This window comes from Canis lupus, chromosome 15 (genome assembly GCF_003254725.2).
Source record: "Canis lupus dingo isolate Sandy chromosome 15, ASM325472v2, whole genome shotgun sequence".
NCBI classification, from domain to species: domain Eukaryota; kingdom Metazoa; phylum Chordata; class Mammalia; order Carnivora; family Canidae; genus Canis; species Canis lupus.
This window is the reverse complement of record NC_064257.1, coordinates 4,631,825-4,644,420: the sequence shown is the minus strand read 5'-3', so window position 1 is coordinate 4,644,420 and position 12,596 is coordinate 4,631,825. Positions and strand designations below refer to the sequence as shown.

Sequence of the window (12,596 nt, the reverse complement as noted above, 5' to 3'; positions counted from 1 at the left end):
ACAGTGGGATATTGTTCAGCAATAAAGGAATGCTACAATATGGATGAACCATGAAAACATCCTGCTAAGCAAAAGAAGCCGTATGCAAAAAAAACGACATCCGGCATATTGAGATGAAATGTCCAGAAAGGCAAATCTATGGAGGCAGAAAGTAGACGAGTGGTTTTCCGTGGCTGCATGTGAGATTGGAAGTGACAGCAAATTTGGTGGTGATAGAAACGTTCTAAAATTGGATTGTGCCGATACTTGTTCCACGAACTCTATTAAATTTGCTCAAAGTAATTGAGTTGTACACTCAAAGTGGGTGCATTTTGGGGTATGTAACTTATTCCTCAATAAAGCTGTTGAAAAAAATCTATGTGAATTCAGTGAAAAGATGGTCACACAAAGTGAAAAGGATCTCGATGCATAATAATGTGTGTAAAAATAGATGCACAAGGAGATTATTTCTCTTAGGATATCCAAGTAACAGTAAACAGCAGTTGTTTAAAAGGAGAGAACTCCAAAGATCTGGTACAGGAGGGAAATTTTTCTTTGTGTACACCCGGCATGAAAGATTTTTTTCTTAACATACACATAAATTAGCTTTTCATTTAAAAAAATAAACATAAAGGGCAGCCCGGGTGGCTTAGCGGTTTAGCGCTGCCTTCAGCCCAGGGCGTGATCCTGGAGACCCGGGATCAAGTCCCGTGTTGGGCTCCCTGCGTGGAGCTTGCTTCTCCCTCTGCCTGTGTTTCTGTCTCTGTGTCTGTCATGAATAAGTAAATAACATCTTTAAAAAATAAATAAATAAACCTAAAACTCAAAAATATGTATATGCACATACATGCTTAACAAAAAAGAACCAGGAGGCTATGTCAAGAAATTATTAGTGATTTACCTATTCTTTTTACTTTTTGGTGAGTCTCCATTTTTTTCTACAGTAAGAATGCATTGCCTTTTTTTTTTTTTAAGTTTGAAAAATAACACAGGGATAATGACTCTTGTTGTGCCTGCTCATGGGGGTGTTGTGAGGGTTATTTTTATGTCTACAAATTTAAATTTTTTTTTTTTACGTTTTTATTTATTTATGATAGTCACAGAGAGAGAGAGAGAGAGAGAGAGAGGCAGAGACACAGGCAGAGGGAGAAGCAGGCTCCATGTACCGGGAGCCTGACGTGGGATTCGATCCCGGATCTCCAGGATCGCGCCCTGGGCCAAAGGCAGGCGCCAAACCGCTGCGCCACCCAGGGATCCCTATGTCTACAAATTTAAGCAAGATCTCAACCTTTGGAAGAGTACCCCTGGCAAAACTCCTCACTAGAGGCTTTTCCTGCACCACTAGAAACAAGAAGGGAAATCTCCATTCAAGATTGGAGAGACTTGGGGATCCCTGGGTGGCTCAGCGGTTTAGCACCTGCCTTCACCCTGGAGTCCCAGGATCGAGTCCCATATCAGGCTCCCTGCATGGAACCTGCTTCTCCCTCTGCCTGTGTATCTGCCTCTCTCTCTCTCTTTCTCTCTCTGTGCCTCTCATGAATAAATAAAATCTTAAAAAAATATATTTTATTTATTCATGAGAGACACAGAGAGAAAGATGGTGATACACAGGCAGAGGGAGAAGCAGGGCTCCATGCAGGAAGCTTGATGTGGGACTCGATCCCGGGACCAGGATCACACCCTGAGCCAAAGGCAGACACTCAACTGCTGAGCCACCCAGGCGTCCCGAATAAATAAAATCTTAAAAAAAAGTTATAGTTAAAAAAAAAATTTAAAAAGATCAGAGAGACTCTGTGTGTGTGTGTGTGTGTGTGTGTGTGTGTTTAGTAGAGTTTGGAATCTACCATATTTCATCAAATATGAGATGCCATCAAATGTTAATCCCGCCATTATATTATATTCCACTAAGAAGGAAACAAAAAATTATCAAACTATGTCACATCTTTGATTTTACAGTCGCATCTGAGTTTGTGAGATGTTAAATTTGAAAAATGTTTGCCTTGAAATCAAGGACATGGTACCTGTATGCCTCTTCCTCCTAGGTGGGTAGGCCACTTAAGCAGAACCATTTCCCTTCCTCCCTCTAAAACCTTCTCCTCCTCCTCCAGTCTCCCAAACCAGTCACCAAATCCTGTCTTTTCCACCCCCGACGCCCCTGGCCTCTTTTCTCTCTCTCCTCCACCAGTGCACCAGCTTCCATCAGAGCCTGCTCCTCTTACCCCTGCAATCCATTATTCATGCTGTACCCAGAGTGATCATCTTATGCCCCTGCTTACACATTTCCACTGGCTGCTTTACCCGCAGGGTGAGGTCTGTTTAACTTGGCATTTATTTTTTTCGTGACCTGGCCTCTGCCTGCCATTTCGGTCTCTTGGCATTTTCTCCAAATGAAATTACTCGCTGCTTCCCCAAAGCACCACATATATATATATATATTTTTTTTTTTTTTCAGGCCTCCAGTTCTTTGCACCAGCTGTTCGCTGTGCTTGGACTACTCTTCCTCAACAAGTATTTATTGAACAAGTAGTAAGTGCCGGGAGCTGAGAATACAGGGGTGAGCAAGGCAGGCGCGAGCCCCATCCTCGTAGAAGCTGGTGGGAGAGAGAGACAAAAGTGTAAACGTGTGATTATGAACGATAAGCACACACGGTGGGTGTCTGTAAAGCTTTGTTGAAAATATCACCCGTTGGGGCAGCCTGGGTGGCTCAGCAGTTTAGCGCCACCTTCGGTCCAGGGCCTGGTCCTGGGAACCCGGGATCGAATCCCACATCAGGCTCCCTGCGTGGAGCCTGTTTCTCCCTCTGCCTGTGTCTCTGCCTCTCTCTGTGTGTGTCTCTCATGAATAAATAAATAAAATCTTAAAAAAAAAAAAGAAAAGAAAATGTCAACCATTGAACTCCAACATCAAAAAAATAAAAATAAAATAAAATAAATAAAAATAAACAAATCCCATCAGTTAATCCTATAAAAGAAAAAAGAAAATGTCAACCAACCACAGCCTCAGAAAGTTTAGGATTGAATGGGGGCGGGGCAGGAATCCACCTGTGGTTACCTAGGGGACTTTGGGGAATGGACAAGTGGAGTCTCCACCTCTGAGAAATGGAAAAATGCGCTGCCCAGAGGATTTCTGGGAGGCTTTAGTAAGAGACCCCAATCTGCTGGACCCGAGGGCCCCTCCCGCAGGGGATGGGCGCGGGCCCCACCCCAGGGCGCGCCCCGGAGCGCCCCCGCCAGTGCGCACAGCGCCTCCGGCCGTCGGGGCCGAAGGCGGGGCAGGGGCCGGGGGAGCAGCGCTCCGCCCCATCTCCCCACTTTGGGGGACAACCCCCCTCGCTCATTCCCGCCTCCACCCCCTGAATCATGGTGGGGGGGCAGGGGGGCGGGGCCGTGACCCATTCATGCCGGGAATCGGATCCAGATGTTCCCGCGGCGCGTGCAGCTGCATCCTTGCCTTTTTTGGCAAAAAACGTGCGGCCGCGAGCGGATCCCGGCCGCCTCCGCTAATCCTGGGGAAGAGGGGGAAGGGGGCCGAGGGTCTGGGCCCAGACTGGGGATCCGCCCCGGGTGCTCGGCGGGGTTTTGGACGAGCTATGGGGGGCGCGGTTTGCACGGGCCAGGGGAACCCCTTGCCAGCTCCACTCCCGATCGGGATCTCCCCTAAACCCCTCCCGCCCCCACCCGGGAGGAAACAACCCTTGGCCTGCAGCGGGGAGGCTGGCGGCGGTGGGGATCCCCGTTCTCCAGAGACTTCCCACCCCGAGGCCCAGGGGCTTCCTCCTTTGCCCTGCACAGAGGAGCTGCGAGGGCCTGAGGCTCCCGGTCAGCGAGGGCACCCTCCTTCACGCCCCCCCCCCCCCCCCAGACAAACACACGGAGAGGCCTTCACTTCCTCACACTGCTTTATTGCAGAATCTGGAAGGTGGGTGAGCCAATCCCACCCCTCTGCCCATCTCTGGGCAAAATGGAGCTCAGATGAAATGAGGAAACACTCGGCAGACCCGGACTGGGCGCAACCCTGTGCTCTGGGATCCCCTTAGACAGTGAATTCCTGTTTTGCTGCCACCCAGAGAGCCCAGCCCTGGGGACAGGGTGGGATGGGGGTTAGGGAGGGTCAAGCCTGAGTAGAGTCCACTTTTGAGGACTTCTCAGGCACCCATTGAAGACCTAGAGTCTCTGGAAAGTCTAGATTGAAGGGGGCCTGGGTCCGGAAGTCCAGGTTTGGAGAATTGGGCCTAGAGCCCTGGTTTGGGGAGAGGGCTTGGTCTGGGAAGCAGACTGTGGGGAGAGGGCTGAAGTCTAGAGTCCAGGCTTGCAAAAGGGCTTTGAATCATGGAGGCTCCATAAGGGCCCAGGTGTGGGGGCCCTGGGCAAGGGAGTACCAGTTTGGGGATGTTGAAGCAGGGAGGCTGAATCCTGGAGCCCAGGAGGAACCCCAATTTGGGGAGGGGCTGGGTCCCAAAGGTGGTTTGGAAAAGGAGCCTTAGTCCTGGAGCCCTGGTTTGGGAGGTCCTGGGCCCAGGAGTCCTGGCTCAGGGCCCTGCCTGGCTGCAACCCTGACACACCACTTGATCTCCGTCCGGCACAAAGCCTTGGCCCACCAGGGAGGTGGAGCAGCGGGCGCAGGAGAAGCAGCTGTGGTGCCAGTGGCGGTCTTCAAAGGACACATACTTGCCTCCACCGAGTCCTGGAGGGAGGCTGGAGGTTAGCTCTGCGGATCTGGATCGCAGTCCTGTCGCCCAGCCTCACCCAATACCAGATCCCATCCCCTTGCTTGCACCCTACCCGCAATGTTCTTTGACCCTTGTCCCACCTGTGATGGGGCGCTTGCAGCTGCTGCACTTGGGTGCAAAGAGTTCTCCAAAACAGGCCACACAGTAGGGATCGTCATCCCGGGAGGTGAACTGCTGCCCTGCCAGGGGCGTCTGGCACCCTGTGCAGACCAGGCATTCTCGATGCCAGGGCTGGTCGCGGTATGTCACGCCACCCTGTGTCAGCGTCTGTGGGGGGCAGCACCTGTCAGCAGGGGGACGTGGCGACTCCCACCCCACAACAGAGCCTCACTCACCCCCACCCCACTGGCCCAGCCCCCACCTTGCTGCAGCGGGCGCAGCGAGGAGCAAACTTGTTCTCATAGCAGGGCACGCAGTAGTGGGCACCCTTGTCGGGCACAAAGGAACGGGAGCCCAGCGGCTGTTCACAGCCGCTGCACAGGAAGCAGTGCTCATGCCACGTCTGGCCTCCGTATTCCAGCTTCCGGGACCCTGTGGGGAACAGGGGTCCCACTCAGAAGCTGTGTCCCAAGCTCCTGAGTGCCACTCTCTGCCATCCTCTGAGGACAGTCCCTGCTGTTCCCATAGCCTAAGCAGGGTGGCATCCATGCACATGCTGCAGGGACCCTCGCCGCGTAATATGGCACATGCTACCCTCCCCCAAACACTGCACACGCTAGCTGGGCACATGCTAGGCCCCCATAACACGAGGGCTTGGCATAGGTGAAGTCCCCACATGTACCAGATATGGCTGTGTCAGCACACACCAGGCCTCCAGGTCACAAGCATGATGACTCAGCACGCGCTCAGCCCTTATACGCGAGACCCGCTGGTTTTAGCACACCCACAAAGACCCCACATATACACTAGGCAAGCAAGTCTTTGCTCACGCAAAGCCCTAATGCCCTGGACGTGATAGATTCAGTATGAGCAAAGCCTTTGTGTATCCTAATCCTGTCATTCTCCACGTGTCCTAAGCCCTCACCCATCTAGGAGGCATGCAGGTTACCACACCCCGAAGCCCTGCTTCTCCATCTCTACACACACCAAGCCCCGATGCACCAAGCGTGCCGGTCTCATTGTACTCCTCACTCCTCCGTGTACCAAACATGCAGGTGTTCACACATGCAGAACCCCCAGGGGGGGTCTCAAGCTTGTCAGTCTGCGCATCGCGGTAAGCCCACAGGTGCACACCAGGTCCGGCACACGCTAAACCCTCTGGAACATACCGGGCTTGTCCGTTCCTCTACGTGCTAAGCTTTCACGTGTACACCTGGGTGTGCCAGCCTGTGCGCACCCTAATCTCCCAGGAGCGTACAGGCGTGACCGATCCCCACATATGTCAGATTTCCAAAAAGATGCCACGCGTGCAGGCCTTTGTAATACTAAGCCTCCCTGGATGTAGCGGGCACGTGCCAGTCCCCCGTTATGTGCACGAGGCCTGCGCGGAGGCCAGGGTGGCAGGCGGATGGTGGGGCCCCGGGGACGTACCGGGCATGACGGTCTCCCCACAGGCAGAGCACTGCGACGAGAAGGCACTGCAGTAGCAGTCATTGCACAGCAGCTCGCTGTCCTGGCACGTGAAGGGCTCGTCGGCCAGGGAGCGCTGGCAGCGGCAGCAGCGGAAGCAGCCCTCATGGAAGTGGCGGTCCTCGTAGAACAGCTCCTGCGGGGAGCACGGCAGGGGCGATGGCACCTTTGCCCCTCTGCCAGCCTCCACCCACTCCTTGCCCAGTGTGCTCCAGCCCTTACCCTGGAGTCGTGCCCGATAAGCTGCTGGCACTCGGCACAGGTGTTGGCGAAGGTGCTGTCGTAGCAGGGCACACAGTAGGGGCCGTCGTCCGTCTGGATGTATTTGCGGCCATACAGGGACTCGCTGCATTTTGCACAGTCAAAGGCCTCGCTCATGGTGGCTGTGAGTGAGCCCTGCCAGGGGCAAAAGGTAGGGTGCGGGTCACCCAGAAGGGCTGTGGCTTGGCCCCCTGCAAAAGTCCTTTGCGATTAAAAAAAAAAAAAAAGAAAGAAAGAGCAAGAGACCAGGTCTGAGAAATGCCAGGTCAGGACAGGGGGCGATGGGGACAGGGTGCTTCTGGAAACCCAGGAGTCCTGCATGTTTATTTCTGTATTTAACGGTGGGGTGGGGTGGGGTGGGGGGAGAAGGGGTCAGGAAAAAATCAGGAAGCAGAAGTTGTTTTCTTATCTGGGCCCTGGCAGATCTGGGGGGAGGGGGCTTTTCCTGGGTCAGTGACTCATTTCCTGCCCCAGTCTGAGTTTAGCTTCCAGTGTCCCTACTGTCCCCATGGGGACGAGAGTAGGGGCAGGGAGCCACCCCACTCTGTATCCCGTAGGAACAGTACTCCCACCCTCTCCTGACTCCCAGGAAGGGGCCCCTAGGTATATGCAAAGAGGAACCTCGAGGGATGTGAATGGGCTGTGCCCGCCCTCTCCTGGTCCAGGAGCCAGCAGACTGCTGGAGGGCTGCTGGGCCATGAATGGTGGAGGTGGACGTCACCTCGGGCCTCCCTCCGGGAGAATCAGCCAGAGCAAGCACTTCAGAGGCTCAGCCTGGGTTTAAGCAGGAAGGAAATCCTGCAAGCTGGACACAGCCAAGCTTCCCCAGCTGGACCCTCTGCCCTCAGCCCCCTCCAGCCCCTGCTGGGTCTCTGGTCACACCAGCCTGGGCAGCCTCGGCCTGCAACATCTGCAGCAGCTGTGGCAGCACAGATGGCCAGATGTCAGGTCTGGCCAGCAACAGGGGAGGAAAAAAAGGGAACCTGAGACGCCTGGGGAGGGAGAGGGGAACTAAAAACATAGATGATGCAGCGTGTCCCCTGCCATCTCCAGGCAGCCATCACTCCTGGCAGAGCTTTGCAACCCCCTAGGTCATTATTTCCCTCCCCCTGCCTCTGGGAGAAACAGCCTCTCCCCAGCTTTTCCGGTTTCTGAGGGTTTGGGGTAGGGGGGGGAGTGGAGGGTGAGAGAGTGGGAGCCATGGAAGACATCTTCTCCCCAATCTGGCCCCCTCAAGTGGGGAGTCAGGCAGGGGGGAGCCCTGCGAGCTGCTGCTGCAGACACCCAGCCCCCACCAAACCTCAGACACTTTCCATTTTCTCAGGAACAAAGCATGTTTGCGGGATGAGGTCATCCACACAGCTGCCTCTGGAACAGGAGCAAGGGGACTGGGGGGGGGGGGCAGGGAAGTGGGGTTCCCAGTCCCTTCTGCTGCCCCTGACTCCAGTTTCTGGCCCCAGATTCAGAGCTCCCACCCCCAGCCTCCTTCGTCATGAAGCCTGCTCTCTAAGGGCTGGGATCCCAGGGAGGGTGGAGAGGAACCACCAAGACTCCTAGGAAGGGGATGTTCTCACAGCTGCAGAGGAGCCTGGAGAGGACAAAGGAACCCACCAGCTCACTACCTCCCCCCACACACACACCCCAGTAACTGGCAGTCCCCGGAGCCTGCCCAGGCTCGGGTTGATGGAAAAGTGCTCCTTTTCTCAGCCACCCCCAGTGGGAAATTCTGGCCAAGAAGCGTTGCTCTGGCTTGGAGTTCAGACTCCAGGCGCCAGCAAACGCCCCAAGCCTGGAGGGCCTGGCTCTTGAAGGGATGGTTTGTGAACTCCAAGCTGCCCTTCTGTACCACGGAGTGGGGGGAACACAGAGTTCCGATCCCGGGCCAGGCCACGAGGCCTCCAGGGGCTGGGGTCTTCAGAGAGGTGATTCTGGGGCAGGGCTATGCTGTGGGGTAGAGGGCAGCCCTCTTTCTCCATCCGCTCCCCGCCAATCAGGCCTGGGTTTCCTCTGGCCCAACATCTGAGGGTTGCCTGGGCTGTGGGCCACTGGGCAGCAGGGGGCCACACAGGTGGAGTGTGTGGCCGTGGTCCGTTGGGGAGTGCCCCAAATCTTTTCCTTCCTTTCTGGCTTGGCACACAGCAGCCATCACCTTCCCGGGCCCAGGGTAGCCCTGGGGCCACCCTCTGGGAGGCAGTCATCACTCTGAAACAGGGGCACCCCAAATAGGGTATGGGCATGGCTTCTGTTTCTTTCCCAGAATCCCCCAGTCCCCTAGTTTGTCCAGCTGGGCTCTAATGAGGACAGAGTGAAGGGCACTATGGAGACCCACCTGTCCCTGCCCATCCCCCTTCCTCCCCTCCCTCCCACTTTCCCTGGCACAGCAAGAGAACTGAAGAGAACCAGTCTTATATTCCCTCATGGCCTGGGGAGGGGGGGTTACGGAGGAGACTGCTCAGTCTGCCAAATGGCTCTCAACTCTTGTCCTCAACACACACACAAACACACACTCACACACACACCACCCCTACACCTGACACACACATCTGGCACCTTCCAGTGAGCCTCCCAGAGGTTAGAATGGCTAGATAAATGGCTGTGGCACAGTGTATAGTAGGCCCAAATGTGGCTTGGGGTGGGCATCCTGACTTCTTCCCTTACTAGCTGGGTGATCTTGGGCAAGTCACTTAAGGTTCCTGGGCCTGTTTTCCTCTACGCCTACGCCCTTCTCCCGGGGTTGTCGTCAGGCTGAAATGGTGGTGCTTGGAAAGCACCTGGCAGAAAGGGACTCCTCAGTGAATGGTAGCTGTGGGCGTTTTTATGATCAGCCCCTCACTCATACGGGGGTCAGACAAATTTCTGAGCCAGGCCTGGCTCAGGGAGCTGGCCTGGGTTTTGACCTGGACATTCTCAGGGTAGATTCAGGGATAGACCAAAGAGGGACCCCCACCCCCACTCCCCAGTTCCACTAGGGGAAGTGAAGAAGCCCAGGCCGTGGGGCTGCCTGAGGAGATCAGTGGGGCCGGCCTGGTGCCAATGAGCATAACTCCTGAGACCCCTCACACAGGTACACAGGTGTACACACCTGCATGCTGCTTGGCCTCCCATAAAGAGAAATCCCATCCACTATTTCACCAGATCTCCCAAAAGGCAGGCAGAAGAGCATGTCATTCCCATCTTACAGTCGAGCACAGGGACAAGCCAGGCCCAAGGTCACTCAGGCCTCGGAGAGCCCAGGTTCCCTGCTTCCCAGCCTGGAGCCCTTTCCTGTTTTTCTCTCTAAAAATGCTGCAGCGGTGGCAAAACGGGGTGGTCAACATTTTAAGAGCAGGGGTGTGGGAGATACTCGGTGACATCACTAGCACAGGAGTCTCACTCTTCTCCCCCAGCTGCTAACCCTGCCATTGGAAGGCACCCAGAAGCCTTTCCAACTGCCCATGCCAACCGTTCAACTCCTTTGCCCCCATCCACCCTGCACTGTCGGGGAGGACCCTGGCCAGGCCTCACAGCTGTGAGTCAGGATCAGATCAGACCCCTCCCCCCAGCTCCCAGGAACTGACAGGAGATTTAAGGGGAGAAACCTAACCCCCCCCAGCCCCCACCTCCGGTATCAGGCACCAACCCCAAACTCTCCCTCTCCCCACCCCTCCCCGCCATGGGGCCTGGGAGTCAGAGCAGTTTAGGGGAAGGAGGGCGGGAAGCGGGATCCAGCAGCTGCCTTGGGGACAGGAGAGGAACAGTTCATTCACCCCGGGTCCCCCAGGGCTGAAGCAGCATGTCCATGATTTGAGTTTAAAAATAAGTTGGGGCTGTCTTGGTGTGTGCCTGGGGCTCCTTTCCGACGTGCCTGTCTCAGGTCCTTGCCTCACGGGGCTCTGGCTGGCCCAGAGTCTCTGTTTCCCCGCACCCCTGCTTCCCAGTCTTTCTCAGGCCTCCGTGTCTCGGGGTCTGTCTGGGAAGCTGTCAGGGCGCCTCGAGCAAAGCCAGCTGCGCCCCACGCAGCGCGACTGAGCCTCTGCATACCTCAGCTGTCTTCGTGTTTTGGGGACCTGTGTCCCGGGCTAGTGACCTCTGCTCATTTCTACCTCTGTACACCCAAATCTCCGTAACTGAGTGCCTCCAAGGGGTTCCCACCCCGACCCCTTCGCTTCCTCCTCGGAGCACCTCTGTTCCTGAGCGTCCCTGTCTGCAGTTTCTGGACGGCTCCATAGGCCTCACAGAGGCTGATCTGCCACAGGGCTAAGGAAGCTTAGGCTTCGGGGCCCCTCACCGCCCGGGACCCTGCAAAGCCCTGGGAAGGGCGCTGCTCCGTGTTCACCGGGGTCAGGGGACGCTTCTCCTTCGAGTGCTCCAACCCACAAAACCTAGGTCCGTCCAGACGCCTCCGGTCTCCCTCTCGGGGACTCTACGCCCCCAGAACCTGTCCCTGACTCCCTGACTCGGGTCCCCCTGCAGCCCCCTGTCCAAGCCTGCCGCGCGGGCCCGCGTCTTGGTCTGGCTCCGCCCGGCTTTCAGGGAGCCTCAGTTTCCCCAACCCTCCAGGTCCCGCGCTCGACTCTGGCTTCTCCGTTTCAAACTTGGCCCCTTCCCCCCCCATCCCCAGGTGTCGAGCAGCCCCCCCCACCCCGCCGGGCGGCCGGGATCGGGGCGGTCCCGGGGGTGGGGGGGCGCCCTCCGGGGCTCGGCGCCCCCCGCTCCAAGCGCGCCCCCCGGGGCGTCGGGGGGCCCCGGGCGAGGAGCCGGCCTGGGCGGGAGCTCACCTCGGAGCGGGCGGCGGGAGCGGGGAGGCCGGGCCGCGCGTCCCTCGGCGGCTCGTACCTGCGGGCCGGGCGAGCGGGGCCGGGCGGGGCGGGCGGGGCGAGCGGGGCGAGCGGGGCCAGCGGGGCGAGCGGGCGGCCGGCGGCGCTGCCGGAGCGCACGGACCCAGCGGGCGAGTGGAGCGCGGCCCCAACCCCTCCCCGAGGAAGTGCGCGCCGGGCCCGCCCCGCCCGGACCCCGCCCCCGGCCGCCCCCGCCCCGCACCCCCAGGCCGGGGGCCAGACCCCGCCCACACCCCCCCTCGGGCCCGCGGGTCTAACCTGGCTCGCCCGACCTTCCCCGGCGCCGGGACCCCGCCCCCGTCCCCTGCTCGCCTCCGCCGTCCCCTCCCCTGCTGCACCCCCTGTACCCCCCAGCAGCCCGCTGGAGACGGCCTGCTGCACTCGATCTCCAGCACGGGGGCCGGCACCCAGCCCACCCAAGTCCCCTGGGGTCCTCACTCATGGCCTCTTCGTGCGCCCCCACTCCCACCTTCCAGCTCATCCCCTCAGGGTCACACCTAGACCCAGCTTGTAAAGGGGCCTTAATCAAGCCTGGAGGCCCGGGAGTGTGTGTGTGTGAGGTGGCTTGACTCTGCTGTCACGGCCCTCCCTATCAATGGGAACCAAGGTGTTCTCTGGAAACAGGGAGTGAAGAAGGGACCCTCCCACCTCCGCCTCCGCCTCCGCCTGACCCCAGACTGGGCCTTGACCTTCAATGATTTCACAACTTTTGAGTGGCAAAAACAGAAGTACCCCCCACCTCCTCACCTCCGGAGGCACCCTGGGACAGAGAAGTTCGGCCTTGGGTTTCCACAGTGCCCAGGAATAGTTATGACCTTTGAGGCCCAGGGGAGACCCTAATCCTTGGCCCCATGGTTTTTGGGTTTCTCAGGGAGGGGTGTGAAGAGTGTGCGCGGATGGGGCACCGCAGGGTTGGTGGAGGGAAGTGGAGGGAACCCTTCCTCCCCCACCTCTACAGTTTCCAATCCTCTGGCTTTCTCCCTGCGCCCCAGGAGGGAGGACTGCTGCCTGCCAGGGACACAAGGCCCCTCCAGGTCCTTGGGCCAATCCCCCTGGGATCCTCAGGCTTGTCACTAGGCATAAATAGCCTCGATCTAGAAGGGTGGGGAAGGGAGGAGGAGGCTGTGCTGTACTGTTTGCAAAACAGGAGACAACAAACTGACTCTAGAAATAACCTCAGCATCTAGAGTAGAGACTCAGGTGCCACAGGGCTTCTCCCATCCCCCAGGCTGGGTCTAGC

At 57.5% G+C, this 12,596-nt stretch overlaps 1 protein-coding gene across 2 annotated transcripts; it reads right to left on the bottom strand.

Annotated features, from left to right (window-relative positions):
* Window positions 1-3,860: 3,860 nt before the first annotated feature.
* On the bottom strand, window positions 3,861-11,402 carry FHL3 (four and a half LIM domains 3). 2 transcript variants are annotated; one of them, XM_025419856.3, is made up of 6 exons: window positions 11,297-11,402; window positions 6,501-6,674; window positions 6,240-6,414; window positions 5,071-5,240; window positions 4,790-4,976; window positions 3,861-4,663 (listed from the first exon to the last, which is right to left on the bottom strand). In XM_025419856.3, the coding sequence occupies exons 2-6, from the start codon at window positions 6,654-6,656 to the stop codon at window positions 4,509-4,511; spliced, it is 843 nt and encodes a 280-aa protein (XP_025275641.1). In that variant the 5' UTR covers window positions 6,657-6,674; window positions 11,297-11,402; the 3' UTR covers window positions 3,861-4,508. The 2 variants fall into 2 exon arrangements, with proteins under 2 accessions (XP_025275641.1, XP_025275642.1); XM_025419857.3 differs by having other exon boundaries at window positions 6,501-6,741; window positions 11,297-11,387.
* Between the last annotated feature and the right edge of the window lie 1,194 nt (window positions 11,403-12,596).

Excerpts from the sequence above, each read along its gene's own strand:
- FHL3 (XM_025419856.3), bottom strand. The coding sequence starts at position 6,656 with ATGAGCGAGGCCTTTGACTGTGCAAAATGCAGCGAGTCCCTGTATGGC. Across the intron at positions 6,415-6,500 it reads TTATCGGGCACGACTCCAGG|GAGCTGTTCTACGAGGACCG; the intron begins GTAAGGGCTGGA and ends TGCTCCCCGCAG. Across the intron at positions 4,664-4,789 it reads CTGCAAGCGCCCCATCACAG|GACTCGGTGGAGGCAAGTAT; the intron begins GTGGGACAAGGG and ends GCCTCCCTCCAG.